The 27,595-nt window shown below is 64.9% G+C and overlaps 3 protein-coding genes across 3 annotated transcripts; 2 read left to right on the top strand and 1 right to left on the bottom strand.

Moving 5' to 3' along the window:
- Positions 1-8: 8 nt before the first annotated feature.
- On the bottom strand, positions 9-6,796 carry PDZD7 (PDZ domain containing 7). The gene is made up of 16 exons (XM_075155388.1): positions 6,604-6,796; positions 6,292-6,432; positions 5,710-5,884; positions 5,212-5,388; positions 4,841-4,988; positions 4,549-4,609; positions 3,680-4,105; positions 2,975-3,178; positions 2,744-2,785; positions 2,406-2,563; positions 2,145-2,236; positions 1,922-2,013; positions 1,748-1,819; positions 811-1,302; positions 389-489; positions 9-237 (listed from the first exon to the last, which is right to left on the bottom strand). Exons 1-16 carry the CDS (start codon positions 6,794-6,796, stop codon positions 88-90), a joined length of 2,724 nt encoding a protein of 907 aa, XP_075011489.1. The 3' UTR covers positions 9-87.
- Positions 6,797-9,119: 2,323 nt separating this feature from the next.
- SFXN3 (sideroflexin 3) lies at positions 9,120-14,189 on the top strand. Its single transcript, XM_075154906.1, has 11 exons — positions 9,120-9,170; positions 9,702-9,868; positions 10,093-10,263; positions 10,447-10,545; positions 10,809-10,884; positions 11,344-11,429; positions 11,834-11,961; positions 12,087-12,136; positions 12,282-12,331; positions 12,798-12,845; positions 13,165-14,189. The coding sequence occupies exons 2-11, from the start codon at positions 9,705-9,707 to the stop codon at positions 13,259-13,261; spliced, it is 969 nt and encodes a 322-aa protein (XP_075011007.1). The 5' UTR covers positions 9,120-9,170; positions 9,702-9,704; the 3' UTR covers positions 13,262-14,189.
- A 6,123-nt stretch (positions 14,190-20,312) lies between these two features.
- Positions 20,313-26,611, top strand: KAZALD1 (Kazal type serine peptidase inhibitor domain 1). Its single transcript, XM_075155473.1, has 5 exons — positions 20,313-20,448; positions 21,985-22,585; positions 23,844-24,004; positions 25,414-25,561; positions 25,747-26,611. The coding sequence occupies exons 2-5, from the start codon at positions 22,084-22,086 to the stop codon at positions 25,830-25,832; spliced, it is 897 nt and encodes a 298-aa protein (XP_075011574.1). The 5' UTR covers positions 20,313-20,448; positions 21,985-22,083; the 3' UTR covers positions 25,833-26,611.
- Positions 26,612-27,595: the final 984 nt, after the last annotated feature.

Raw genomic sequence — 27,595 nt, 5'->3', positions numbered from 1 at the left:
TACTGAGACCGGCCACAGCTCGGTGCAGGAATGAGCCATCCGTCTCCTCTGGACCGCGAGACAGCTCCTCAAAGGGAGGGTGCAGCATCACTCCGGGGGGGCTCCAGCCACCCGCACCACCAGCTCCATGGGCTCCTTGGCTTTGTTGCGGTAGGCCTGGCGGATGATGTCCACAGCCCGCTGGTGGGTGACGTTCTGCAGGCTCTCCCCGTCCACCGACACCAGCTCCTGCCCAGCCTGGCCCCAGCCAAAGAAGGCAGCAGGTGAAGTGCAAATGCTTTTGGGGTGCCAGGGGCTGCCAGCACCCAGCAGCACCACGGGATGGGGGTATCTGGATGCCTGCCCACCCGCTGGGATGCGCTGGGTCCCCCCCGAGGTCCCCCCATACCTTGAGGACGCCACTGAGGAAGGCGGCTCCCCCAGGAAAGATCTTCTCGATCTTCACCACCGGCTGCGCCCTCGACTCGATGCCGCCGGAGATGCTGATCCCTGCAAGGCAGCCGTGAGACCCTCACACCCGGGTAGGCTGAGCCCCCCACCCTCTCCGGGCACAGCATTGCCCTCCCCTGGGCAGCCATGCCTCTGTCCTGCCCTGTTTGGGTAGATCCTACAGGGATGAGGGCACTGGGCAGTGGCAGCTCCTCTTCTCCCCATCTTTTGGAAGAGTAGGTAGGGGCAGTGCTCGGGGTTTGCCCCCTGTCCCCTAAATGGGGTGCCCCTTGCCAAGGGTGTCCCACCCATCCCAGTGATGCTGGTGCTCCCCGCCCCATCCCCACCGTACCCCTGGGGCCCCACCCGCGTGCCACCCACCCAGCGAGTGCTTCAGCTTGGAGAGGGTGACAGTGAGCAGCCGGTACTCCTCCTCTTCTTCCTCCCTGCCAGCGTCCCCAGGGCCATTGGTGGCTGCCCCAGCCTCCGTCTCACCCCCTGGCCCCACAAAGAGGGGTGCGAGGCGGGGCCGTGCCCGCCGGGGCTTCCCCAGCATGTCAGCCCCTCCGTCGGGCACTGACCCAGGGGGCTTCTTGTGCCAGGTGGGCCGGGGGCTGCATGAGTGCCCACACCCCTCGCATGGGGGGGGCTCGGTCAGCAGCCAGTTGGGGGGCCGGGGGCTGGCGGCGGGCGGGGGGCGGCTGGCGCAGGTGTAGGCATCCACTGGCACGTCGGGGAGCGGGGTGTAGGTGTGGGGGTGAAGCCGTCGGGGGCTAGGGGAGGCCCGCGGCCGGGCTGGGCTCGCCTGCAGCCCCCCGGCTTCCTCCGGCTCTGGGGCCCCCGCCGGCTTCAGCAGGAACCCGCCCCGATAGTCTGCAACGAGAGGGGCTCAGGGATCTCCCCGGAACCCACAGCCCCTCTCCCTGGGACCCCTGCCACACAGGGGTCCCCCCAGGACCCCAAAGCCCTGAGACTTCCACCACCCAGGGACCCCCTCGGCACCAAGGGCCCCAGATCCTTCTCCTCCAGAGACACGCAGGCACCCCAGCTCCAACCCCTAGGACCTCTGACACCCAGGCACTCCCAGCACCCCAGCTCTCTCCAGGGACTCCAGGTCCCCCCACTCCAGCACCCAGGGTCCACAGATCCCGTTACCCCAGGACCTCCCAGCACCCAGCACCAGACCCCCCTCTCCCCTGGCACCCCGTGCACACAGCTCACCCCTCCTTGTCTCCCAGCTCCCCTTCTCCTTCCCCAAATTGCCCCCATACTCCCTCCACCACCGGGTGCCAGGCAGACCCCGTGGGGTGGCACTCACCAGGCACTGGTGTGATGAGGTGTCTCTTGGGGGGGACATCGTGGTGGGCCGGGCGGAGGGCAGGCGAGCGCACTGCGGGCAGGGAGAGCCAGCGGTCACCCCCTCCGGGTCTGTGCCCACCCCTGCCCACTGCCCCCCGACCCCAGACAGGTCCCCGGGGCGGCCCGGCTCTACCTGAGCGGCTCTTCAGGGCGTCGAAGGCTTCCAGCTCCAGGGGCATCACCATGCTGTCAAACCGGCCCAGGTCCGTGGTGGCCACCACGCTCCTGCCGGGGCAAAGAGGAGGGACAGGTTGTGGCCACTTCTGGGATGGAGCATGAGTGGGGTCGAAGAGCAAATGCAGCTCCAGCATCCCACCCCGCTGGGTGGTATTGGGGTACCCCCTGGCATCACCCACCTCACATCCCGCAACAGCAGGACCTTCTCAGGCCGGTCCAAGATGGCCAGCAGTGGCCGCACCAAATCCTCCACGCTGCCCTCGTGCAAGTACTGCAGGCACAAGAGGGATGTCAGCGGATGGGTGCACCCCTCGCACCTCAGTTTACCTCCCAGAGCTTAACGTGGGCACGTGGCGCTGGTTGTGGTGACCCTGGGATGCAGGACTGCCCAGGCACTGCCCTGCCTGCACCCTGCCCGCACCCTGCCCGCAGCGCCATACCCGGGAGCAGTGGCGGAGCACGGCCGTCACCTCGTCAGGGCTGAGGAGGCGTGCAGCGGTGTCCTGGATGTGCGGGAGCCGGGCCTCGGGCTCGCTGCCGTTGGGCTGCATGGCGGCGATGCCCGCGGGGCCCAGGATGCTGGCACGCTGGCTTTTCTCTGGGGAGCACAGCAAGAGGGGGTGGCCAGCGGGGCAGGGACAGCCCCGGGCACCCCACAAACCCCCCCACCCCAACGGCTTGCTCCACGCCAGAGTCAGACAGACACACGCAGCGCAGGGCTAGACGCATGCAGAGCCTGCCCTGCAGCCCCCCCCGGGCACACGGGCACCCCCGTTACCCCGCTTCAGGCTCCGGATGACAAACTTCTGCACAGCACCTACTGCAAGGGAGATGGAGAGGGGTGAGCACCCAGCGGCATCGCTGCCATCACCAAAATTGCATGCCCGAGGACCCCTTTTCCCCATGACCCCCTCATGCCAGGGGTGCCATAACGGGGCTGCGGCGCCCATGGAAGGGGGGGACTGGTCCCAGATTGGGTCCCTCTCCACCCTGTCCCCCAGCCCGGTACCTCTGTCCCCATCAGGGCGCCCCAGGGACTTGGCGCGTGCCCGGCGGTCGGAAGTGGGGGGCTCCTGGCTGGGGGGGGCCCAGCTCTGGCTGGTGGCACGGCCCCCCTTGAAGAAGAGGTTGACGAGGGTCTTGGAGCGGTGCAGCCCCGGGGGGGCACCCCGTGCCCCTTGTCCCTCCGGCTTTTCCTTCTTCCGCTTCTCCTCTGGGGACAGAGCAGGGGGCTGGAGTGAAGGGGCCAGGGGATGCCACCCCAAATGGCGCTTTGGGGCTGGGAAGGGGCCTGGGCTGGCAATCTGGCAGGGCAGGAGGCTACTGGGGGGCACTGACTGGAAGAGAGACCTGCTACGGGGTGCAGGGGCTCTCCAGGGGCCATGGGGCTGGGCTTTGGGGTGCCCTGCAAGCCCTGAGGACAGGGCTGGGGCTACGCAGGGCTATAGGCTGCCCAGGGCTGGCAGCCAGGGGTCCATATGGGGTGGGGGCTGTAGGGCGCCAGGGTAGGGGCCAGGGACTTGACTATAGGATGCCCAGGAGCAGGGGTGAGGTGTCCGTCTGGGTCAGGGGCTATAGGATGCCTGAGTTGGGGACAGGCTCCAGATGGGTCAGGGGCTGAGCTGTGGGACTCCCAGGGCTCGGGGTGCAGGGTTGGAGGGGTTCCCCAGGCCAGGGGTGAGTCCCACGTATGGGGCCATGCCCCGGTGCCTACCAGCAACAGTGAGGTCGCTCTGGGAGCGCGTGATGGGCTGCCGGGGCCGGCTCAGCGCCAGCAGCAGCGCCGTCTTGGGTGAATGGGCGAAGGTCCGGCGCGGGTGGGTGCCGGGGGGCTCACGGGCGCCCTGGCCCCGGATGGCTGTGTCCCGCAGCAGCTCGGGGGGACGCACCGTGCGCCGCGTCTCCGGCAGCCCCTCGGCAGCCGGCTCGGTCTGCATGGCCCGCTCGGCACGCTCCCGCGCCCAGCCCCGCCGCGGCCCGTCCTCTGTAGAGATGGCCACGTCCACGGTGCAGGCGGGGGGCCCCGGGGCGGCCGGCCCCAGCCCGTTCACTGCCCCTGGCGCTGGCCCCGAGGAGTAGGAGGAGATGGAGGAGCTGGTCTCCGAGGCCTGAGACAGCTGCTGCAGCTGCCCGTTGGTCACTGCAAAGGCACGGTGGGGACACAGGGTGACACGGGGAGCTCTGCATCCACCCTGAGGACAGGGGACATGGGGGGACCCATAGAGCCATGGGGACTGCAGAGCTGCTGGCAGTGACATGGGGAGCTCTGTGTCCCCTATAAGGGTCACAGGAGACATGGGGTCCCACAGAGTCATGGGGATCAGTGGGCTGCTGGCTATGGCATGGGGCTCTTCATGTCTCCTCCAAGGATGGGGGACAGGTAGGACCCTGCGAGGCCATGGGGACTGTGGGGATGCTGACCGTGGCACAGGGAGCTTCATGCCCCCTCCAAGGCCATGGGACCCCATGGCATGTGGACCTTCTCCCTCCCCACCGGGGCCAGATACCCCTTGCAAGGGGGTCCCAGCCCCTCCACGCCCCAGCCCAGTGTCCCTGCCAGTATCCGCGCGGCGCTGCCCTTACAGCGACTGAGCCAGCAGTACTCGGCCACCATCTCCTTGTACGCAGGGAACCGGCCGGTCTCCTAGGCACAGGGGGAGAGGACGTGGGGGTCAGTGCGCGCTGGCCGCCCTGGGCGAACCCGATCCGGTGCCAGCCATGAATAATACATCCCCCCCTCCCACCCGCCTGAAACCCAACCAGCCGGCAGCCGCACCAGCCCCACGGGCGCCAGGCTGAGCTGGGGCAGCGCCAGCGCAGGGACACACCGACCCCCCACCTCACCCGGGGGTCCCGCGGGGCCGGGCGCGGGTACCTTGATGGTTAGCATGATGTGGGTCTGCCCCTTGAGCACCTCCACTGCCTTGCTATGGCTTATGTCTTCGAACTTGACTCCGTTGGCTGCAAGGACTTGGTCTCCCACCCGAATGCCGTTCTGCTCCGCCAGCCCCCCGGGGTCCACCCTAGGGCAGCGAGGGGGGCAGGATGGGGCCGAGCCCTTGCCGGAGCCCTGCTCCTGCCCCACACCTCCGCCCGGGTGGCCCTGTGCCCCAGCACCCACGGTGGTGATGCCCACAGTCTTATGAGGGTTGGGGGCTCAGCCAGGGATGGGGTGCCGAGCCCCAGCGTGGGCATAGCCGGGATCGGGGCACCACGTCCCCTTCATGCCCCCCAGCGTAGCCGTACTTGGAGACATAGATGCCGAGGCCGAACTCCCTGCCGCCGCGGATGTTGAAGCCCAGGCAGTAGTCGTCGGAGGTGGTGTAGAGGTGGACGATGCGCCGCAGCCCGTCCTCAGAGCCGCTCTCTGACAGCGTCGAGCCACTTTTCTCCACCACCAGGCGCCTGTTCACCACGTCCACCCTAGAGCATGGGCACAGTGTTGGGGGGGACTAGGGAGTCTGGCTCTCATTTTCCAGTGGGATGGGATATTGGTGTCATCCAGCAGACGAGAGTGATGGGGATGGAGGATGGCGAGGATGGGGCTTGCACCCACCCTGCCTACTCCAGACCTTCCTATCCCACCCTGTGCCCCACCTTGGGCTCTTCCCACCTTCACTGGAGACCTCCAATGGCCCCCACCCTGGGGGTTCCCCAGGACCCCCCACCAAGCCTCCCCACCATGTCCGCCATGGAGCATGGAGCTGGGCTTTGGGATGCTGACACTGGGGACACCCTGCTCACCACGCCGTCTTCTCCTTGGAGAACTTGATGCCTGGCACACGGCCCATCCGCCGGACCACCATGCGGAGGCGGTTGTTGCCGGTGAGGACCTTGACAGCGCTGCTCATGGTGATGCTCTCCAGGCTCACGCTGTTCACCTCCGTGATCTTGTCACCAACACACAGCCCGGCCTGCTCTGCAAGGGGCACATGGCTCGGCTGGGCACTTGACCTGGCACTGATGACCTTGTTTGGCGTCCCCTCCCTAAATGTGTCCCAAACCTGATCCAAACCCCATGGGAACGGAGGTGGGGATGCCCAGCAATTGCACCGAGGCTGTGGCAGGCATGGGGGGCTTGTCACCTCGCTGTGGCTTGGGGATGGAGCTCAGAGCCATCAGCACAGGGCTGCCCACTCCTGTCCCCTGCCCTTCTCTGTGGGAAGCCTGAAAACCCCATGGCCAGAGGTGGCAGGGAGCAAATGGTGGCTTGCCACCATGAAGGGTGTCATTGCTGCTGTGGCACCATGTCACTGGGAGCTCCCCGAGAGAGTCTTGCTGGCACGTGCCTGTCCCCACCGGCGTCCCTCACCCTGTCCCACTTACCGGCAGCGCTGCCCTCCTCCACCTTGCTGACGAAGATGCCCAGCCCGTGCTCGGAGCCGCCACGGACGCTGAAGCCCAGCTTGCCGTCCACGCTCTTCTCCACCGTGATGGCGTTGATGATGTCGCTCTCATTGCTGCTGGCTGTGGGGATGGGACGTGTCACCCGGGCTGGGTGCGAGCAACAGCGGGGGGTGTGTCTCTCTTGCTGGGGATGTCCCCAGTCCCAGGACAACTCTTCCTGCCCCCAGACCCTGGGAACCCAGGCGTCCGCCCCCTGCCCTGGGTAGGGGAATGGGAGGGCACCCCACGCACCTTCGATGGGGGTGTTGATGAGGATGACGCGGCCCATGGGGGAGGTGGCGCGGCTGCCCCGGGTGGTCCCATTGAGCAGGCGGCTCTGCTTGCTGAGGAGGCAGCGGGGAGCCAGGCTGGCCTCGCTGCTGGAGCTCTGCGACCGGCTGCCCGCCGTCATCCCCGACAGCCCCACGTCCCAGCCCTGGGCCATGGCAGCGCTGGGCACCCCGGCGTCCTGGCGTCCGGCTCGGGGCTGGCTGCGTCCTCACGGGGCCGGGGCTGCCCGCCGGCCAGGGGGGGACATGGCATAGTCCAGCCGCACATGCCCGGGCTCGGGCACCGCTCCCTCTTAGCAGCGCGATGCCAGGGCCGGCTGGCGTGGGTGCTTGGCGCTGGCAGGATGGGTCCCGGGTGCAGTGGCACAGCCTGGGGGGACAAGAAGCTTCGTGACGCCCTCTCCAGCCCTGCCCCCTCCCGTCCTATAGCACCCGGGGGCCAAACTGCTGCGGGGCTCCTGGGTACCACCATGGGGGCAGCGGGCACAGGCTGCCCTGCCCTGGGGCAAGGATGCCTGGGTGCAAAGGGGCTGTGCCTGGCAGCGTAAATCCGGAATAGGGGGGTGCAAAGGGGCTTTGCCTGACAGCGTCAATCTGGAATAGGGGGGTGCAAAGGGGCTTTACCTGGCGGCGTAAATCCGGAAAAGCTCCGGAGAGGGGACACGGAGACTTCAGCTTTACGCCGGAGTGCAGGACCTACCCCCCGGCCCCCCCCGGGGGAGGCTTCACAGCAGGAGGGGGGGAGAGCCCCTCCGGATTTACACTGCCGGGAGCTGCCGTGGGGCAGGGGACGGGCCCGCTGCCCCCCGGGGCAGTTCCCGCGGGGATTTTCCAGGCGTGGGTGAAACGTCACCACGGGCCCCCCCCGCTTCGTCCCCCGCTCGCCCCAGCGTGACCTCAATAAATAAGTGATGGCCCCGGCCGGTGTCCCCGCCGCCTGCCAGCCCCCCCCCCGCGCCCCCCGCTGCCCTCCCAGCATCAGCCGGCGGTGCCCCCTCCTCGAAGGAGCGCTGGGGACCCCCCTACCGCCGTCCCTCCCCTCCGCCCCGTGCCGTCCTCACCTGTCCCCATGGTGCCACCTGCGAAGGAGACACCCGGCAGCGCGGGGGGGTGGAGAGGCCGGGGGGGGCAGCACCGCCTCCCGCCCCCCCCGCCCGCGGGGATTGGCTGCCCCTGCGGGACCGGCGAGGCCATCGGGCGCGGGAGTTGTCAATCAAGAGCGGCCAGGGCTGGCCTTGCAGCTGGTGGGGGGAGCCCTGCGTGTGTCCCCCCGCAACGGGCGCGGCGTGGTGGGGCTCGGGGGGGCGCGTCCCCCCGCGGGGCTGCGTGGGGCGAGGGATGTGGTGTCCCCCCCGAGCCCCTCCCTTAGCGCGGAGCGTCCCGGGCGCACAGAGGGGAAACTGAGGCACGGCCAGGGGAGGGGGCCTGTCGTCGTCCCCCGCTCACTCCGGTGATGCGAGCCGGTGTCCCCCCGCGTCCCCCTCCCCGGGGGGCATCGCCTCCGCCCCGGGCTGGCCGCGGCCCCCCGGCGGGGCCCGGCACCGCCGGCGCGAACCCGACACCGCGGCGGTTTCAGGTGATGCGCGGCGGCCGGGGGGGCTGCGGGGGGGCTGCGGCCGGGCGGCGGCGGCGGTGACCGGGGCGGGGGGCACCCCCCCGGGTTGAGGGCTGGGGGGGCACGGCCGGTGTGGGGACACGCACCCACACACATATACACCCCATGCACGCACACGTCCACGGCATGCGTGTTTATACCCCTGCGCACGCACACGCCTGCAAGCCCAGCCGTGCCGCCTGTGCGCACACTCACAGACACCCACGGAGCGCCGCTGCACGCGCAGCGGTGCACACGCGTGTACACGGCCCTGCTCACGCACACAAGCACAGCTGTGCACACCCGTGTGCCCGCACCACCCTACGCACAAGCAGATGCCCACTTCTGCAGAGGCGCTGCCGTGCACACACTCGCACGCAGTTGCCGTGCCACGCGTGAACACCAACGCGACACGTGTAAGCACAACGTTACAAGCACACGCACGCGTGGCACAGGCATCAAAAGCCGCGTGAGCCCGCGGATACACACGGCTGAAACGGGGACACCCTTGTTTGCACTGCCACGCGCAGAAACACGCACGTGAAAACACAAACGAGCACCCGAGTGAGCGAAAGCCGACGTGAACGCACACGCACGGACACAGACACGCATGTGAGCGCACACGCGCGCACCCACGTGAGCACACACGGGCACACCCACGTGAGCACGCGCGCCCACGCGCAAGTACCCCCGCGCACCCGCGCGCGCACCCCCGCGCGCAATCGAGGGGGGGCAGACGCCGCGTGCGGCTTGTCACGTACCGCCCCCCCCGCCGCCGGCCCGGTCCCGCGTAGCCCCCGCCGCCCCCCGCGCGGCGCCGCCCGGCTCCCCCCGCCGCGGGGCCGCCCCCCCGTGACGAGGCCGGACGTCAGCGCGCCGGGCGGGAGCGGAGCGGCGGCGGCGGCGCGGGCACGGCGGGCGCTGCCCGGGAAGCCGTGAGTGCGGGGGGAGCCCCTGGCCCGGGTCGTTGTGCTGGGGGGGTCACGCGTGGGGGGAGGGATGCTCGGCCCGGGGTGGGGGGGGAGCAGAGCCCCGCTTCTCGCGTGGAAGGGCAGGCGTGGAAATGGAGCTGTGCCGGGTGGGGATCTTCCGCCTTCCCGTGCCCTTCCTTCCCCCCCCACGAGTGGAAGCAGCGCTAGCCCCGAGGCGGCAGGTCCCCACCCCCCCATCCGTGGCCGGGTTGCCCTGCTGGGGTGGGGGGTCCCTAACTGTTCTGGTGGCTGGTAAGCCGGGTTGGGGGGCTGACAGATTGCAGGGTGAGGGGGGTGCAGTGGTGGAGTCACCCCACCCGGGAGCTGCCCCATCTGCTGGGTGGGCTCGGGGGTCCCCGCTCGGCTCCATTGCAAAGGAGTTCCCAGTCCCCCACCCGTGTCACCCCCAGGCTGGGGGAGCTCCAGAGCTGCCCCAGCAGGGATACGGCAGGGGGGACACAAAGGCACCGCATCCCACTTAACTGCCCCCCCCAGAAGATGCCACCGTCCCTCCCTGCCACAATCAACATCCGGGAGCCCCGCTGGGACCAGAGCACCTTCCAGGGCCGGGCCAAGCACTTCTTCATGGTGACCGACCCCCGAAACCTGCTGCTCTCGGGGGCCACACTGGAGGAGGCCCGCCGGGTGGTGGAGGACTACAGGTACCTGGGGGGGGGGGGTACCCCCAGCACCGCTCCCAGGCAGGATATGGCCTTGGGGCCAACCCCAGGAGTGGAAACGGGAGCGGTGCTGGCCCCCCCTGGCCAAAGCCAGCCCTCCAAATTGCCCTAAGGCATCTCCTAGCTGCCCCACTTGGGGTGGGGGACCAGGTAGGGCACGGGTACTGGCAGAGGGTCTCCCAATGGGTGCTACCCTTACCTGGCAGAGCAGGCACTGTACCCCCGGGGCTGACGGAGGACCAGCTTTGGCGGGCGAAGTACATCTATGACTCGGCTTTCCACCCCGACACGGGTGAGAAGATGCTCCTTGTAGGACGGATGTCCGCCCAGGTCCCCATGAACATGACCATCACTGGTTGCATGTTGACTTTCTACAGGTACCTGTCCCCTCCTCACCCCAGGGCTAGGACGGTGCCAAGGGTGGGGGGAACCCCTCCCCAGGCACCCTCCTGGCCCTGGAGTGAGAAGGGGACACATGTCCCATACGCCACAGTGCACCTGTGCCACAGGAGCATGGGTGGCATCCCCCGGTGCCACCAGCACCCTCCTGTCTCTGGTAGGACCACGCCGGCCGTGCTGTTCTGGCAGTGGGTCAACCAGTCCTTCAACGCCATCGTCAACTACACCAACCGCAGCGGGGATGCACCCATCACCCCCAGGTAAGCATCCCTCTGACCAGGTCCTCGGGGCACCCCAAAATGCCAGGCGGGTGCCTTGAATAGCTTCTTGAATAGCAGGGGGCTGTGAAATGGGACAATGGGGACCTGGTGCAGCCAGAGATGGACACCAGTGGGGCTGTCAGGGTTAGTGGTAGAGGAACCCAGGTGTCCTGATGCTATTGAAAGGCGTGCTGCCCCCTCCTTTGGGGGGGTGGTAGGATGGGGGGACCTTGGCTTATTGGTGTCACCTCCTGCTCTTGCAGCCAGCTGGGGACAGCCTATGTGAGTGCGACCACGGGGGCAGTTGTCACAGCACTGGGGCTCAAATCTCTCACCAAGGTAAGGTGGCCCTTACTGGGCACCGGGGCACCTGGCCTGGGCACCTGGACCCTCCCTGTCAGATCTCCCTGAGCTCTGAGCTAAGCAGGAGATTGCAGGGGAGAAAATGGAAGAAAGGGGTTTCCTGGGGGCACCCACACCAGGCAGCCCCTCTCCCCAGCAATGGCTCCAGAGATCCCTCCAGCCTCCCTCCAGCCCTGCTCAATCCCCAGCTGGATCCCTCCAGGCTTCTTTCACCCCTCAACCTCCCTCCAGGGCTGGGAGAGGACGTGGGACCCCCTGGACCCCCCTGGGCTGTGCAGCTTTCACTGGCTGGGCATTGCAGGGGAGGAGGGAACGGTTTTCCCCGGTGGGGCTGGGACTCACCAGAGTCTTGCAGGGGGATGGTGGCAGACCCGGGGACAGCCAGCTCTGCCCCCAGACCCCTCTGCTTGATGTGCTCCCTGCTTGCCCCCCCAGCACTTGCCAGCCATCATCGGCCGGTATGTGCCTTTCGCGGCCGTGGCTGCTGCCAACTGCATCAACATCCCACTGATGAGGCAGAGGTGAGCCCCTGGGCTGCGATGGGGTGCTCGGGCTCGTGTCGGGGTTCACCAGGCGCTGGTGGGGACGCGGTGAGCAGTGCCCTGGGCTTGCAGGGGTCTTCTTTCCTGGCCTTGCTGGCATCCCTTACTCTGGGGGGTTGGTTTGAGGGTACATCAGTTGCATCCCAAGGGGTTATCGGTTAAGCTGTGAACTCCCCATCCCCATCCAGTCCTGTTGAGGACCCCCCAAGTGTGAATGTGGGTCCAGCTGGGACCCCCCCGACTTACAATGCAGGCAGTGGATGAGAAATACAGGAGGATGCCAACCTCCCTTGGAGACGTGCCCCTGTGTTGTGTCCCTGCCCTGTCCCTTGATCCCCCCGCCCACCTGCCCTGGGGCCCCCTCACTCGCACTCTCCCTGCAGAGAGCTCAAGCTGGGGATCCCCGTCACGGATGAGAACGGGAACCGCCTGGGCGAGTCCACGGCTGCAGCCCAGAAGGCCATTTTCCAGGTGGTGGTGTCCCGCATTGGCATGGCAGCCCCAGCCATGGGTGAGTGTCCCCTCCTCCACCCATCTCTGGGGGCTGCAGCCGGACCCTGGCAGCGTGGGATGGGGTCCCATGGCTGGCGGGGGGCTGTGAGCACTGGGAGTTCATCTCCTTCCCCTCTGCCCCAGCCATCCCCCCTGTGATCATGAACGCGCTGGAGAAGAGAGCTTTCCTGAAGGTACTGGGTGGGAGGGTGGGCAGGGGGACACCCCCCTAGCTTGTCACAGTGCTGGCACCCCGCGGGGCTGGCACCCTGTCAGGGAACAGACACCTTCCCGCCCTGTCCGCCCCACTGACGTGCAGCCTCTCCCTGTCCCCGGCAGCGGTACCCGTACTTGAACGCTCCGCTGCAGGTCGGCCTGGTGGGACTCTGGTAAGTCACCCTCTGCTGACGGGCACTGCCGCCCCGGGCACAGACCAAGCCCGGGTATGGGGGGCAGTGCTGCTGGGGGGTCTGCTTGGCAGGGGAGGCGAGAGCCGTCCCAGAGCAACTCGGGGGGATGCTGGGGATCGGCCAGGCTGGTGCCCCCCCAGGCAGATGGGATGGGATATGAGGTCCTGGGGCCGGGAGCCGTTTTGCTCCATCTTGATGTCTCTCAAGCCTGCCATAGGCTCCTGCTCAGCGTTGGTGTTCCCCCACACTGATGGGGACAAGCTTTGCCCCACTTCAGGAGCCGAATGCAGAGTCTGGAGCTTGGAGAGGGCATCTCCTTACCCCTTTCCCGGCTGAGCACCTGGCACGGCTCTGGGCGCCTCCTTGCTGCTCTGGGGTCAGGCCATGGGTGGGAGCAGGTGATTTATGCAGCCCAGCTTCTCCCCTCCGTGTCTTTCCCTTGCAGCTTGGTGTTCGCCACCCCGCTGTGCTGCGCGCTCTTCCCGCAGAAAAGGTAAGGACGGGCACCTTGCCTCGTGTGTGGCTCCCGTGGGGCAGGGCATGGGGTGCAGGCGGGGGGTGCGTGCGCTCCTTGTGCTCTCTGACTCCTAAGAGATGCTTTTGCTCCTTCGAGCGGTCAGAGGCTTGAAACTGTGCACACACGTCCCTGTGCGCACGCAGCGGTGCAGACCCAAAGGTCTGTGCTGGGCCATGGGGACAACGTCCCCGTGGGGTGCAGGTGGGGAAGGGGTGGCAGCAGGTGGTTTTCCAACCTGAGGCCACTGGTGGGTGTCCCCTGTGCCTGTGTATCTGTATCCATGTCCTCTTGGCAGCTCGATGCCCGTGAGCCGCCTGGAGCCTGAAGTCCAAGCTCGGATCCGGGAGAAAGACCCGCAGCTGGAGACCGTCTACTTCAACAAAGGGCTCTGAACGGGGGGGCCCGGGGCGCCCAGGGCAGCTGAGGTGCGTGCTGCAGAGCCGCCGGGCCAGCGCATCGCTGCGCTTTGCCCCTTGGATCCCTTTGGGGCCTCCGCCGCTTTCCCTTGGCCATCATGTGTCCGTAGGTCCCAGGTGCTCAGCCCTGCTTCCCGGGATGCCCGCAGCCACCCGGCACTGCGCCGCCCCGCACCCTGTCCCCACGCCTGGGCTCAGTCCCACTCTGGGGACCTGCTGGCTGGCACCCCCGTGCACATCTCCCCTGCTCACCCTGCGTGTAGCTGCGTGCAGTGCACAGGGGAGCATGGGCAGCGGCACCAGGGACCTTGCGAGCGGGGATGTGGGGTGGGGAAGAAAATGGTGCTCCCCAGCTTTAGGAGGCAGCGGACAATCATGGCGATTGAGGGTTGAACCCCTCTGTGCCGAGCCCCCACTCTCATCTCCCGTGGTGCCAGGCATCTGTGTTCCCCAGCGGTTTGGCGGCTGGCCCCTGGGGATAGCAGAGTGGCTCCTGGAGAGGAAAACTTCACCCCCAAAAAAACAGGGGTGAGTGATTTCAAGTGCACACAGTGGCTCGAACCCGAGGGGGGCTCTCCCAGCCCGGGTGTGCGCTCTCAGCTCACCCTCGGCTCTCCTCTGGGCTGCTCCAGGGACTTAATCTGGCTTTCTGCTCCTTCCATCCCCACAGCAAATGGCACATTTTAATCCCAGCAGAGTCTCCCCCTTTTTATTCTCATTTTAATGCCATCTCTGTTCAAGGCTGGGCTCCCCCTGAGGGGTCACTGTACCCCCTCCTGGAGTGCTTGCTTTCAGGTGGACCGTCCCAAATAGCTTTAAGTGCACTGTGGTTTCCTCTAGTTATTTTTGATATACATATAATGTACCTATATGTACCAAATAATAAAAGGCAGGTTGTTTATACAAAACCAAAAGCAGAGAGAAGCGTGTTGCTTGCCAATTTGTATACGGTGGAAGGGGACTGCCATCAGGGTGAGGATGGGAGCAGGAGGGATGGGCAGGTTGGCTGCTGGGGTGCCCCTGAGCCCCCCAGGGCCGGATTCTGCTCCCCATTTTCTAGCCCGCTGCCTTTGCAGCGGTGCCGGCTGGCTCGGCCTGTGGTTAAGCTCATCCAGCTGTCCGGAGGGCTTTTTTTAGCACTGAGGGCTTTGTACCTCACCGCCACACAGAGGGCTTGGCTAAGCTGCTGCCCTGGATGCTGCTGGTTTGGAGAGACCGGAGCGTCCCCCCCGGCTCTGCCCATGCTCCCACCCCCTCTTGCAGCCCGCTCACAGGACAGTCTGCTTCAATCCTGGCCCCAGGCCTGCTCCTGCCTCTCCAGCGAGGATATTTTTATCCCGCTTTCTATGCACGGCTATCGGAGAGCTCGTCGCTGCTGTCACGGGACCCTGGCAAGCCTGCAGGCAGCGGCTGTGTCACTCACAGGCCAGGGCAGAGCGAAGGAACGACGGATATCAATGCAAGGAGAGGAGGGATGGAGGCAGCCACGCTCCGCAGAGCCCCTGCTCCGAGCTGGGACGGAGGAGCGAGAGTCGCTGCAAAGCCAAAGATGGGCAGATGCAGCAGCTGGCGAGATAAGGGCCAGGCAGCCCCGAGCCACTCTGTGCCGTAGCTTCCCTGGCGGGCAGTGGCTGGCAGGGGCCGGACAGGGGGGCTCCCCCTCCAGGGGCAGCCAGGAGGACACCTGCACCCAGCACTCACCCAGGGTAGGGGAGCGGATTGGGACAGGCGCATCAGGGATCCGTCCCCCTCCTTCTGCCGGCCCCGGCATATTGCAAATATCTCCCCTGAGCCAGCCATTGGCGGCTTATAAATAATGCAGCCCCTCGCTGCGCAATAAGGGCTTGTCAGTAGCTATTCTGCTCTCATAAATTAAAGATGAAAAGGTACAAGGCTCTTGCCAGAAAAATGAAGACAAATTTTTAATAGCTTGCCAAGACACAGGGAGATGGAGCGCTCGGGAAAAATGAATTACGTTTTTATTATGTGTTTTATTGTGGTGTAATTGAACGGGATTAGCTGAGAATACAATATATTTCCAGGGCAGTGCAAAGAAAACAAAAATAATGATGACACCTGCCCCCCCCCCCGCACCACCAGCCTGTGGGGGCAGACCCTCCGTGTGTGCACCGGCTGGGAGCGGGCCCTGAGCTACTGGCCGCCGCGAGAGGCAGAGATGGGGATGGAAGGGACACCGGAGGGGACAGGAGACTGGAGACACGGGGCTAAGGGTGGCTGGGTCTGGCCAGATGGCCAGGCAGGGTCTGGGCTCACCCCAAGAGCCCCCAGAGCTGTGGAGCCAGGGTGCAGGGCAGAGTGGCATGGCAGCACACGGCCGCACAAAGCCACTGGGTGCCCTTCGCCGGTCCCCCTGTCCCCAGCTGCTTTCATCCAATCCCTGAGATCTCCTTTGGTTTGTCCCTCACCCGCACAAGCTGGCACTGCTAGGCTGAGACCTGAAAAACTCAACTCTGGTGGGGAGCAGGTCTGGGGTGCTGCCCTGCAAACCAGCCACGCTGGCTGTTCTCTCCCAGAGTTGGCAGCACCACTGAGAGCCCACGGACCCCGTGACTTCACTGGGCTAGAGGGGACCTGTCCCCATGGGTCCTCTGATAGGGGAAGAGAGAAACTCACTCCGGCCAGTGAGTTTTGGGGGGTTTACAAGCCTGAAGGCGACACCGCTGCCTCTGCAGGGGAGCCAAGGATGCAGCAGTGGACGCAGGGGAGCAAGGATGCTTGGTCCCTTCCCGAGCCGGCTCATCCCAAAGGTCACAGGCCAGTCCCCGAAAGGCAGCATCTGGGTGTCCCCAGGGGTGCCAGGGGTGCTAGGCGGCGCTGGGCTGGGGACATCGATTGGTCGCTGGCATTTTTAATGAGCTGCCCGACCGCAAGCTTTAACCTTGCCCATAATGAGGGCGAGCGGCAGCAATTCCTACCACCACAGCCGGCTCCCCCAGCCTTAATGAGCTAATCAATACTTGTTCTCAGCTTAATTTCCAGCTAATTGCTCTTTAATGACGCCTGGAAATAGGCAGCCTCTTGCAGGGGGGGCAGGCAGGCTCCCCCTCCCCAGCGCCCGTCCCCGGTGGCAGGGGGTGCCGGGGCGCTGGCAGTGGGTCACCTTCCTTGGCTGTGTCCCAGCCCCCTGGTGCTGCTGGAGGCTGGGGAAAGGGAGGGTGGCAAAGGGGACAGCGGGCACAGGCATCATGCCACCAAGCTGGCAGCACCCTCTGGAGCACCCACCCCAGCTGGGCGACTGTGCAGCCCTGTGCACCCAGGACAGGCTTGAGCAGAGGGTCCCCACACCCCAGGAGGGTCCTGAAGCCCCTCAGGACACTACGTTGCGGTAGGGGTCCCCAGGGTAGGCTCATGGGAGGGGGGTTGTTTTGGGGTGCAGGGAGATGGGGGGGGACTGAGGTGGCCATGCATTGCTCCAGGATCTGCAGGCCCCAAGTTCAGAGTGTCACGGCAAGGAGACGGGGACGAGGCCAGCAGTGCCCTGGAGGTGGCAGCAGAGACCCCGCAGCCTGCTGCCTGCACCGCCTGCCTGCACCTCTCTGCCGGGCCAGCCCCTCAGTGCGGGGCGGTAGGGACGTTTAGGGGGTGCTCCTGTTTGCCGCGGAGTGAGGGGTGCGGGGGGAGCCTGGCATGTCGCGGGGCGGTGGGAACCGCGCTAACCCGGCCCCGAGGTGTCAAAGTTGGCATGGCCGTGTCAGCCGGGGGGGCCGGGCGGCGGGCAGAGCGGGGACAGCCCCGGGAATGCAGCCCCCGCCGCCCGTTTGGTTCCTGGCCCCGGATTATACGACCTGCTCTTGGACGGGGCTGATGGAAAAACCCCAACGAAAGCGGGGGGATTCCTGCGGGGAAGGAGCCGAGCTGCATCCAGCCCCGCCAAGCCCGGCCTGCGGCCGGGGACACCGCGGCAGCCTGGGGACCGGAGCATCCCTCGCCACCCGGCCACCGCTCCTCGGGGCCGGCCTGAGAGCCCCCTGTCCCTCCTGCTCACAGCTGCAACCATTTCCCCAAGAATTTGCTGACGGATTTGTTCTTGGGAGGAATTTGCTCTGGAAAAGCCTGGAGAAACCTGAGCCTGGCTGCTTCCCAGCGCGGGTCCTGCCTGGCACGCTGGCGGGAGGGACCGGCCTGCTGCCCGTCCCTTGTCCCTGTGGTGGACCCCCGGGACATGGCTAGGACCCCCGAGAGCTGCGTGGCCTTGGGGTGGGCTGGCTGGATCCTGGCTGTGTCAGGCTGCTCTGAACAGCAGGAAATAGAGAGGAGCAGTGGGTTTGAGCCGAAACGAGGGAGATTTGGTTTATTATCAGAATGAGACCCCCCATGGCCCCAGGCAGTGTGCTGGCAGCACCCCCTGTCCCAGCATCTCCCAGTGACATTTACTTCTGCCGTGACATAACGCATATTCCTGTCTCCACCAGCCCCGACACCGCCCGCCAACCCTCCCTGACATGACGTGCATTGAGTCACTTGGCCCAGAGCTTTTTTTCCAGGGTGGGTTTTTTCCTTGGCCTCGACTGCTGGAAGCCCCAGATCCCCGTGGGGTGGTCCATGAGATCAGCCCAGGGCCAGGGGAGGCGGTCAGTGGGGCCAGGAGCAGTGGGGCACCCCGGACTGGCTGTGACGACTCTGCCATCAGGGGCACATCCTGATGACAGAGCTCTGGAGGGATGCCATGGCTGTGGGTCTGCCGGGAGCATCCACAGACTCCTGGCTTCAATGGGACCATCACAGGCGGGGGAAATGGTGATGGGGAGCAGCCTGCCAGGGAGGGAGGAGGGGGCTTTGGTGCTTGAGGCTCGCTGCACCTTCAAAGCCCAATTTCAGGAGCTTCACTGGGCTTGGGGCAATTGAGGAGAAAGAAGGGATAACTGGCCAGCATGGGCCGGGAGCCGGGAATGTGATTTACCCCAGTGCCAGGCCACGCAGGGCTGCGACCACCCTTTTCCCCCCAAATCTGCTCCCAGAAACAGGAATTGCAAGCCCCGGGTGCAGTTGGGGGTCGCGCTGATTGAATTGAGGTGTGATTGAGCACAGCTCCTTGTTAAGCACAGGTTAGATCTTCCACCCCTCATTCATACTTGCTACTATTTATTAGCACATTCAATAGTCTCATTAAGCAGGAGGTTTAATTACCTGCCAGGGTTGAGCTCCATCTTGCTGCACTGTGCTGCCCATGGCTTCCAGGTGCTGGGCTGTGTTGCACCATGGCTGAAGCTTTCCCTGCTCAGATCTGTGGCTGGATTTCACCTCTGGCCAGGGGATCTCCACCTGGAGACGTGGCCTCTCCCCACCTTGCAAGTGGCAGATGCTGCAGTGATGTTCGGATGAATCCAGCCACCCAGAGGCCCATGGTAACCCTATGGGGACAGCGACACACCAGGCGCCCGGGCCATGGCACATGGAAGAAGGAGCCAGGGCTGGGGTCCTTGTGTGGGGAAAGACAGCAGCATCGGGGCCCGTCCCGCCTTGCCCCCCTGCCAAGGGCAAGAGAAGCAAGTAACCGGGGACCATCGCTGGCCCCACTTTTCAGCGGTGCCTGGGATTTAAGCTCTGCCTCTATTTCTGTGCCGGCCAGGAGCTATGTGGGCTGAAGGTGGCATCTGGCGCCAGGCTCGCCTCACTGCTTTGCCCCCTGTGTAGGGCAGAGGCAGGCGAGGGTGCGCTTGGTGCAGAGATGCCCAAATGCACAGGCGATGCCTCATCCCAAGGCGGGGAAGTGGGGCATGGCTCAGCACCCATGGCTGGGTCACCTATAGCCTGTCCCCTCTCTGCTGAGGCTGTGAACCAGCTCTGAGGGTGTGTGTAGGAAAACCTCAGCCCCCCTGACTTTTTCCCTGCTCCCAAAGCAGCTGCAGCCCCAGCTGCTCAGGGACTCATGGATGCGAGGCCCAAAAACTTGTGGCATGCTGGGACCGTGCTCGACGGGCCGGGCGAGGGGAGCTGGGGAGGGAGACAGCCCTGAGCCAAGGGGCTGGGGGCCATGGAGGGGGGAGCGGGAGGCGAGGCTGAAGGCAGAGCTGGCAGGAAACCCCCCTCTGCGGCGGAGGGCTGGAGGGGGGGTTTGGCCGGCAAAGGCGGATTCAAGGGGGACGAAGCCTGGCGCATTTTCCATCGTTAGCCACGGCCGGATTTGCAACGTGACCGAGCGAAAGCCCCGCAGCCCGGAACGAATTTGCAGGAGGGTGTTGGAAAGCAAAAGCAGATTTTTGCAGCGTGGTGAAGGAAACCAGATCCTCCAAGGGGTCCTGCAATGGCTTTGCTTTGCCTGAGCTTCACTGGGGAAGCAAATCCCACAAATTCCTTGCCTGGAGGAGGGGAGCGGGCTGTGGAATCCCCCGGCACAGAGGCGGGAGCAAGATGCAAATGCACAGTGTGTTTGTGCTGCAAAGGCACGCCCGGTCCCCTGTTCCTCGGAGCCAGGGAAACTGAGGCAGGGATCAGCAAGGCAGCTTGCTGGGGGGGCTCTGGAGCCGCAGCCCCGTGCATGTGGGTTTTGCACTGCTGTGGCGTGGAGCAGCCCCACCACTGCTCCCAACGGCTCTGCTCCAGCCAAGGTAATGCCATTGCTTGCACCCTAACATCCCCTTCGTACCTGGCTCCCGGGGGGGGGGGGTGAGTGCAAAAAACCCCCAGGAATTATCACCCTGTTTAATTACAGCAGCTGTTCAGTGTTTCAGCCTGTGTTTCCCACCCAAATTTCAGGTTGAGAGATGCTTTTGCCCGCTTCCCCAGTCATGCCCACCCCTGGCTTTTTCCCTCCCGTGCACTTGTCCCCGCGGACCCCTGCAAAGCTGGTCTCTGCCCCCCACACCGGTCCCCTCCTGCCCCATGGGTAGAGCTGAGCATCAGCCCAGGTCCCGACACACGGTGTCAGGGGGCTGGAGCGGCAGAGCCCCGGGGCTAGGGTGCAGGGATGCAGTGGGTGGCGGGACCCCGGCAGGGAAGGGGTGCCCGCCAGCCCGGGTCCCGGTCCAGGGATGGGCCGCGGGCCCGGAGAGGGGCGGGGGGACTCACGTTTCGCTGACATCACGGCGGGTGCCGGAGCAGCCGGGGCCAGCAGCCCCGCCGCCACGGCCGCTGCGCACCCGCGCCTGCCCGCCGCGGCCCCCCGACACCGCCGCTCCCCGGCACCGGCACCGGCACCTCCGGTAAGTAGCGGCTTACGGCGGGGTGGCTCCCGGGGGCCCCAGGGTACGCCGTGCCCCTTCCCGGGACTCAACCAGGACCCCAGCGCCTGCACCCCGGACTTGGGGAGCCAGAGACCAACTTTGCAGTTATCCCTCCCCTTCCCTGGCCATCCATCGGGGGCTGGAGCCTTGCTCCGTACAGCCCGGGGTAGGGGGGGGGGGGGGGCTCCAGCACCGGGACCCCCTGCCCTTTTCCACCCCTGGGGGCTCGGTGGTCTCCGGTAAACGGGTCAAGGCTTCGCAGTTTGTTATCCGGGGGGTGCACGTGTGTGTAACCCACCGACCTGGCCATCCCCATCACCCCACCCCAGCTCTGGGCTGCGTTAGCCCCGGAGGGGTGGGGGGTCTGCGGGGTGCAGCTGGGGGGGCTGCAGCCTGCCCTTCGGTGCTGTTCCCAGCAGGAGGGGAGGGGGCAGCCCGGCCGCCTGGGTCCCCTCCCCAGCTCCACTCACTCATGCTGGGTGGCCCTGGGGCAGAGGACTGTAAATTCACTCCATCTCAGGGAAGGCAACCAGGGTGTGACCGGGGGCCAGGGGGCTTTCACAAAGGGGTTCTTTTCATCATCACCCCCTCTGGGGACAGGCTCCGAGACCCCACGTGTCCCCCCAGCAGAGATGGGAAGCCCGGGGCAGATCAGCCTTTCTGCTTACCAGGGGTGGGGGGGTAACACAGGCTTGGGGTTTGGGGACAGGGACCCCGCTGTGCCGGTACAGGCTGACCACACTGCGCCTGCTGCCAGTCCACTGACTGCCCACTTGTGTGCTGAGTTCCCCCGTGCTCAGCCTGAGTTGCCTGTGTGATGACTGAGGGGATCACAAAGCTTTATTGGAGGCGAGTTTCTTCCCCGGCTCAGGCGGGTGGTGCCTAAAAAAAGGGGTTACGGCGCAGGGAGAGGAGGAGGACAAAAGCCAGGCGCGATCCGGAGCATCCTCCTGGCTCGGCTCCTCTCGGCTGGCTGCCTCCAGCGCGGAAAGAGCCCCTCATCTGCAGGATCAGCCGCTCCACTGCGCTTGTTTGGATGGTGAGGGAGGAAAACAGGGCTCGTGACTCTTGCAAAGCGATGGGGAAAGGAAAGGGGCACCTGGCTTGAGAGCGGCTTCCTGAGAGGAGACAAGGAGCAGGGTACAAGCCGGCTGAGCCATGAGGATGTAGAGCAGCCTGTCTGGCCACCTGCCAGCCCTGTGGCTCCCCAGGCCATAGTGGGGTCAGAGCAGGCTGTGCTCTGCCTGCTGGGCTGCCAGGGAAGAAGGATGAAACCTGGTGGGTCTGGGGGTCAGCAGCCCCATCCCACCGGAGGATGCTTAGCGTCTCAGGGCAGGAGCTGGTTGGGGAGCCCTAGAGTGGGAAAGACATGGCTGCAGGGCTGGGGGTGAGAGGGGCTGGGACCGACCCTCCCCTGCATATCATGCAGCGCTGCCGCTCAGGGCAAGCGAGCTGGGAGCCAGAGGGGTGGGAGACGCTCCCTGCACGGGTAACACATGTTCTCCCTCCTCGCAGGCCAGGATGGCTCCTCGGATCTAGCCAGGGAGGCCAGAGCAGTGCCGGAGATCCCTGTCCAAGTGATGGTGGGACCGGGATAGAGGAGCTGCTGCGAGAATGTCTGAAGCCAAGACCCTGAGCTCCTCTTGCCTCGTGCTTTCCTTGTTCTCCTTGCACTGGGCTTTGCTCCAGCTGGGCCAGGCTTTTCCCAGCACCTCTGACTACCTCCAGCGGGGCTGGCAGCGGCTGCTGGAGGAAGGGGAGGGCTGCACTGAGTGCCGGCCGGAGGAGTGCCCGGCGCCGCGCGGGTGCCTGGCTGGCACGGTGCGGGATGCCTGCGACTGCTGCTGGGAGTGTGCCAACCTGGAGGGACAAATCTGCGACCTGGACAACACCAACCACTTCTATGGCAAGTGCGGGGAGCACCTGGAGTGCCGGCTGGATGCCGGGGACCTGCGGCGCGGAGAGGTGCCAGAGCCCCAGTGCGCCTGCCTCTCCCGCCTGGCCCTCTGCGGCTCCGACGGCAAAACCTACGCCCAAATCTGCAGGTTCCTGGAGGTCGCCCATGCCCACCCCGACACCAACCTCACCGTGGCCCATGAGGGTCCCTGCGAGTCAGGTAGTACCCCAGGAATGGCTGTGCGGGCAACAGGATGGAGGCTTGTACCTATCGGGAAGGGACAAGCAAAGGAGTCTGGTTTAAATGTTTCACCTGGCAGCAAACCCACAGCATCCATGGCAGCACCAGAGGCTGGGTACAGAGTACCCACCCTCTGGGGTCCCTCTTCCCCTGTCCCCCCGGCTCTGCTGCTCCAGGGCAGCCCCTGCGGATCTGGAGCCCAGAGAGGTCTGGAAGCAGCTTTACCAAGTGGGAGCGGGGTTTAAGGGAAGCAGTAAATCCTGCTGGAGCAGATGGGGAAGTTCCAGGGAATTGTTAGTGAATTCTTGGCGGCAGTGCTGGGTTCACGCTGGCCCGGCGCTCCCGAGAATTGCGGCTGCCTCCTGCAAATAGAAACCTGGGTCGATTTGACTTGGCTGCACGGTTTCCGTCTCCTGTTTAAAACCCAGCGGGAGGCTGGGGGGGCCCGGCAGTGGTGGGGAGGCTGTGCCCCAGCCTGCCTAGTCCACACAGGTAGCTGTCACCACAGCCTGAGCAGCGTCAATGTTGACTTTATTTTCTGTAGATCATCATGTCCTTGAGTTTTTCCCCCAGGTATATTTGGAGGTGGAGGCCTTCCCTTGACCTCTGGCTCATGCTATGGGCCAGATCCTGGAGCAGGTGTGGGTAGGAAGAGTGGTCCTCCCTTCATCCCTCCAGGGAAGGGATGTGGGACCTGGAGGTATTGGCTTCATATAACAGTCGGGGACCTGACGGCTCCCTTAATTGCTGGCACGAGCCCAGTGCCAGAGCAGAGGCCTCGTTTCTCTGGAAGCACATCCACCTCGTCCATCCGCACCAGCCCCGGGCTGGATGAGTGCCCCTCGGCCTTCTCCCCCGCAGGAGGAGCGTGCTTCGATTGCGCAGGAGAGCTTTGTAGCGTTGCTGTTGTTGAACTGTACCGGCTGCCCGTGTGTCCCTGAGCATCACTGCGCAGGCGGGGAAAGCGAGGCCAGGAGGGATGGCAACTCCCCATGGGCCATGGGGGGCTGGGGAGGGAGCCCCCAGTCCCAGCTGCGAGGAGGGACAGTGTCCTGGGGCAAGGTGAGGGTCTGCTATGGGTGGGAGAGGAGAGGGGCATGTGGAGGGTCCCAGCATCTCTACATGAGCCAAATGCTGCCACCCTGGAGGAGACCAGACCAGGAGAGTCCATGGGACCTGCTGAGGGTCCATGGGACCTCTTCTGAGCCCATCCTACTCTCCTGTCCCCGCTCCCCAGAGCCCCAGATCACCTCTCCTCCCTACGACACGTGGAACATCACCGGGCAGGACGTCATCTTTGGCTGCGAGGTCTTTGCTTACCCCATGGCATCCATCGAGTGGAGGAAGGACGGCATGGAGATGCTGCTGCCTGGAGATGACCCCCACATCTCTGTCCAGGTGAGTGGTGTGCCTAGGGTGTTGGACACAGCCCCAGGGTGACCCAGGCCTTCCCAGAGCTCGTGTGTGACCTGAGGGTAGTCATCCTCTGGGGTGGCCAAGCCTCGGGATGAGAAGGGGTGACTGGAGCCTGCACATCGTGAGGACTGGCTGAGCCAGGACTGGTGTCTTGGTGGTAGGACCCATCAGCATAGCGCTCTCCTGCAATTTTCTCTAGTAGTTTTTGAACTTATGAGTATTTTTTAGGACCTGCAGAACCCTGCAGCAGGTAATTTCCCACCTCCCTGCCTTTAGTTTGTTCTGCCTGCTGGCTTCACTCGCAGCCCTACCGGCAGGGCTGGAGGAGAGGACCTCCCGAGGCCCCTTCCAGCCTGGGTTATCCTCTGCTCCCACCAGCAGACGCGGGCAGTCCTTGCCCTTTTCTGCCCGTCCCTTCGAGCAAGGCTGCCCTCCCAGAGCTGGCACACCCAGGGGTCAGCATCCTGCCCGCAGCCAGCCCCAAATATAGTGCCCAGCTGGGCATACCCAGCTATTAAGAGGGTGTGGGCAGAGGCACAGGGGCCGTGCACTGCAGCCAGGCACCGGCGGGAAGGAAACTGTGGTGGGATGGATGGGGGGGGCCAGGGGAGCAGCTGGGACCCAGCACCATTGCGGACCTTCCCCCCAAGCAGGGCTACCCTGCCTAGCTGGAGGAGGCTCTGCTGTCCTCCGCCCCCAGCCACCGCACCATAATAGCAGCCTGCAAACACAGCTGCAGCCCAGCTGGGTCAGGAAAAGGTTATTTCTTGCTGGGGACAAACAGAAAATAGCACGGTTGGTGCCAGAGCAGTCCTGGGACCTTGCTGCCTGCCGAAATGGAGGACTCGAGGCTCCTCTGAGCTATCCTGGGCTGGCTGTGCCCCTCGTGAAGCCCCCCGGCAGAGTTTGCAGGGTCCTGGTCCTCCCATGCTGCGTCTGCCTGTGCAGCTCGGCTGCTTCTCCCGCCCTGCCTCGTCCCATCCCCGCCTGTGCTGCTCCCCAGCGTGACCCCGAGCCCCCAAACCATCCCAGCTGCGTGCCTGCAGCACAGCTGCCCCCTTGCTTCAGCCACCCTGGCATCCACCCACCATTCGGGGACCACGGGGGCACTGGGGGCACAGCTGGGAGTCTGGGGCACGTCTGTGGGGTCCTGCCCAAAACAGGCCTCCCAGGCCTTCCCGGGGGCAAGAAGATGCCCATTCCCCCCACCTCCCCTGGGTAGTGGGGAAAAAGGGGGACCAGCATCCAGGGGGTCTGCGCCTGCCCCCAGAGTGGTACTTATGTGGGGGGACAAAGAGTTTCCCTGGGCTTGTATCCCCCTTCCCATCCATCCCAGCCCCACACAGGGCTTTCCTCACCCCAGGGCTAACCGAAATCCCCCCCTCTTGCAGTTCAGAGGCGGCCCCCAGAAATACGAAGTGACGGGCTGGCTCCAGATCCAGGGCGTGCGGGTGACGGATGAAGGCACCTACCGCTGCTTCGCCAGGAACAGGGTCGGGGAGGTGGTGGCATTAGCCAGCCTGACTGTCCTCACGCCGGGTAAGCACCACGTCCTTGTCCCCACGCTCTCAGGAGACGAGGGAGGGGATGTTTGGGCAGGGTGCTCCGGTATGGTGGGAGCTGCCGGTGCATAGGGCTGTGCTGGGTTTGGCTTTGGTCCTGGTGGGGAAGGGGACAGGCACTGGAGGGGGCAATGTCACATTGTCCCTGCGTTGCTGTTTCAGACCAGCTCAACCTGACGGGCTTTTCCCTGCCGAAGCCCCACACGACGCCCGAGGACTACGGGGAGAGTGAGGAGGACTATTACTAGCCTGGAGACGGGATGTCCAGCTGCAGAGATCACCTTGCCCACGGTGGCTGTTCCCGGGGGTCGGGGACATGTCTGGAGCAAGCACCCCTCAGCCCAAAACTCCTTCTCTGGACAGTCCTGGCACAGCAGCCTCTTTTTTGGGGGTGGGGGACATGGTGACACATCCCTTTGCTGGGGGTGTTTGGGGAGGGGACACTGGCTGGTTGGTGGCACAGGTTTGGGACTGGGGGAGTTCTGCCTGGGGCAGGGTGGGCCTGTCCTCTGGCACTGAGCAGGGACATGGTGGCAGGTGGGATGCTGCGGGGACAGCCACACTGTGTGTGACAAGGACTTGGTGCTGGGGGTGGAGGCAGACCCCCCCAGGAGAGGGAGGCCTGGGCAGGGGCATCTCAGCCCTGTGCAAAGCATTTTGTGGAAGCCAGAGCAGAGGGCTGGGACCTGGCTGTGACATCCAGTGTGTCACCCCCAGGGCCAATCTGTGTCCCCCAAGGCAGGGACAGCCAGGTTTCTCCCCAGGACCTGGGGAACTTGCTGCCGAAACATCCTTCTTTCCTGGTTTGTTTTTAACCAGAAAAGTAGTGATTTGAGGAAACCAGGCACTTGTGGTTTTCAGTGCTATCTTTGCTCCCCTGGACAACGTTGGCCCAGCCACCCGTGTGGTCAGAAACACTTTGGCCTTTTTCGACCGACTTTGTATTTTCCCTTCCAAGCAGCTCTTTACTTTGCCATTTCAGTTAATGTTAGTTAAAAATATACGCATAGGTCAAAGCTGACACAGACCCGGCAACTGTCCTGTATCCACAAGGATTATTCTGGGGGTGAGGGAGGGTGCGAGCACTGTGGATGCTACCTTGTCTGTTGTGGGAGTACTTGGGTTGAGGAGCCCTCCTGCCCATCCTGGTGCTCACAGCTGGTTCTGGCGTGGGTCCTGCCCCTCCCACCCCACATGGGGATGGGGCCCGCATGCATCCCCTGTGTGGTGGGGATGCATCAGGCTGGCTCTTTGCACCCCTATCAGTTTGGATCCCATTCCACCTCTGCCTGTCCTCATCCTGGCGTCCTGTGCCCCGTGGCACCAGGGTCTCCACCCAGGTGACCACAGCCCTGCCAGTGCGGAGGGGGCAGAGCAGCTCTGTGCCTGGCTGGGGAAGGACGGGGAGGCTCCCATTTCCACTGGAAATGCTCCATTTTTAAAGAAAACCCAGCTACCTCCGAGAGCTGGTGATGTAGAGCAAATCATCATTCTGGGGGAGGGTGGGAAAGAAGGCCAGAGCTGTGCTGTGCTGCTCCATGCCCAGAGAGGGTGGCAGGACCCCTTCCCGTGGGCATCCTGGGGCTGAGCTCCCACTCAAGGCAGGCTTTGTCCCCCCAGATCTGCAGCATTTAAAGGACTTTTGAGACTCAAAACCTCCCCGTGGACCAAACCACTCCTGATTACGCAGTCCCAGCTCCAGGGAGGTCCGGAGCTGTGGCAGGGAGCCAGACCCTGGGAGGAAGGAGTTGGCCTATCCCCAGGCAGGAGCAGGCAGGATGCGACGAGGCTGGTGGCTCGGACGCCACGCTGCTCTCCTTCCCTTGTTTTTTCTTTTCTTTTCTTCCTCTTTCTCTTGAGAGCTGGCTCAGACGATGCAATTACAGCGTTGAAACCTGAACAAGCAAATAAAAGGGATTTGTCTGGAGTTGGCAGCGGTGCAAAATTCCTGCAGCCGGTGAGGCTGGGCCAGCCCCAGTCCCTGTGCTGCAGCCTCACAGGGCACAGCTGG

Source organism: Calonectris borealis, chromosome 7 (assembly GCF_964195595.1).
Source record: "Calonectris borealis chromosome 7, bCalBor7.hap1.2, whole genome shotgun sequence".
Taxonomy (NCBI): domain Eukaryota; kingdom Metazoa; phylum Chordata; class Aves; order Procellariiformes; family Procellariidae; genus Calonectris; species Calonectris borealis.
This window is presented reverse-complemented; position numbering and strand designations above follow the sequence as displayed.

Coding starts and splice junctions, on each gene's coding strand:
- KAZALD1 (XM_075155473.1), top strand. CDS start 22,084: ATGTCTGAAGCCAAGACCCTGAGCTCCTCTTGCCTCGTGCTTTCCTTG. Junction 24,005..25,413: donor ACCCCCACATCTCTGTCCAG/GTGAGTGGTGTG, acceptor CCCCTCTTGCAG/TTCAGAGGCGGCCCCCAGAA. Junction 25,562..25,746: donor CCTGACTGTCCTCACGCCGG/GTAAGCACCACG, acceptor TTGCTGTTTCAG/ACCAGCTCAACCTGACGGGC.
- SFXN3 (XM_075154906.1), top strand. CDS start 9,705: ATGCCACCGTCCCTCCCTGCCACAATCAACATCCGGGAGCCCCGCTGG. Junction 10,264..10,446: donor TGCATGTTGACTTTCTACAG/GTACCTGTCCCC, acceptor TGTCTCTGGTAG/GACCACGCCGGCCGTGCTGT. Junction 12,332..12,797: donor GTCGGCCTGGTGGGACTCTG/GTAAGTCACCCT, acceptor TTTCCCTTGCAG/CTTGGTGTTCGCCACCCCGC.
- PDZD7 (XM_075155388.1), bottom strand. CDS start 6,796: ATGGCCCAGGGCTGGGACGTGGGGCTGTCGGGGATGACGGCGGGCAGC. Junction 6,433..6,603: donor CATCAACACCCCCATCGAAG/GTGCGTGGGGTG, acceptor CCATCCCCACAG/CCAGCAGCAATGAGAGCGAC. Junction 4,106..4,548: donor GTACTGCTGGCTCAGTCGCT/GTAAGGGCAGCG, acceptor GTGCCTTTGCAG/TGACCAACGGGCAGCTGCAG.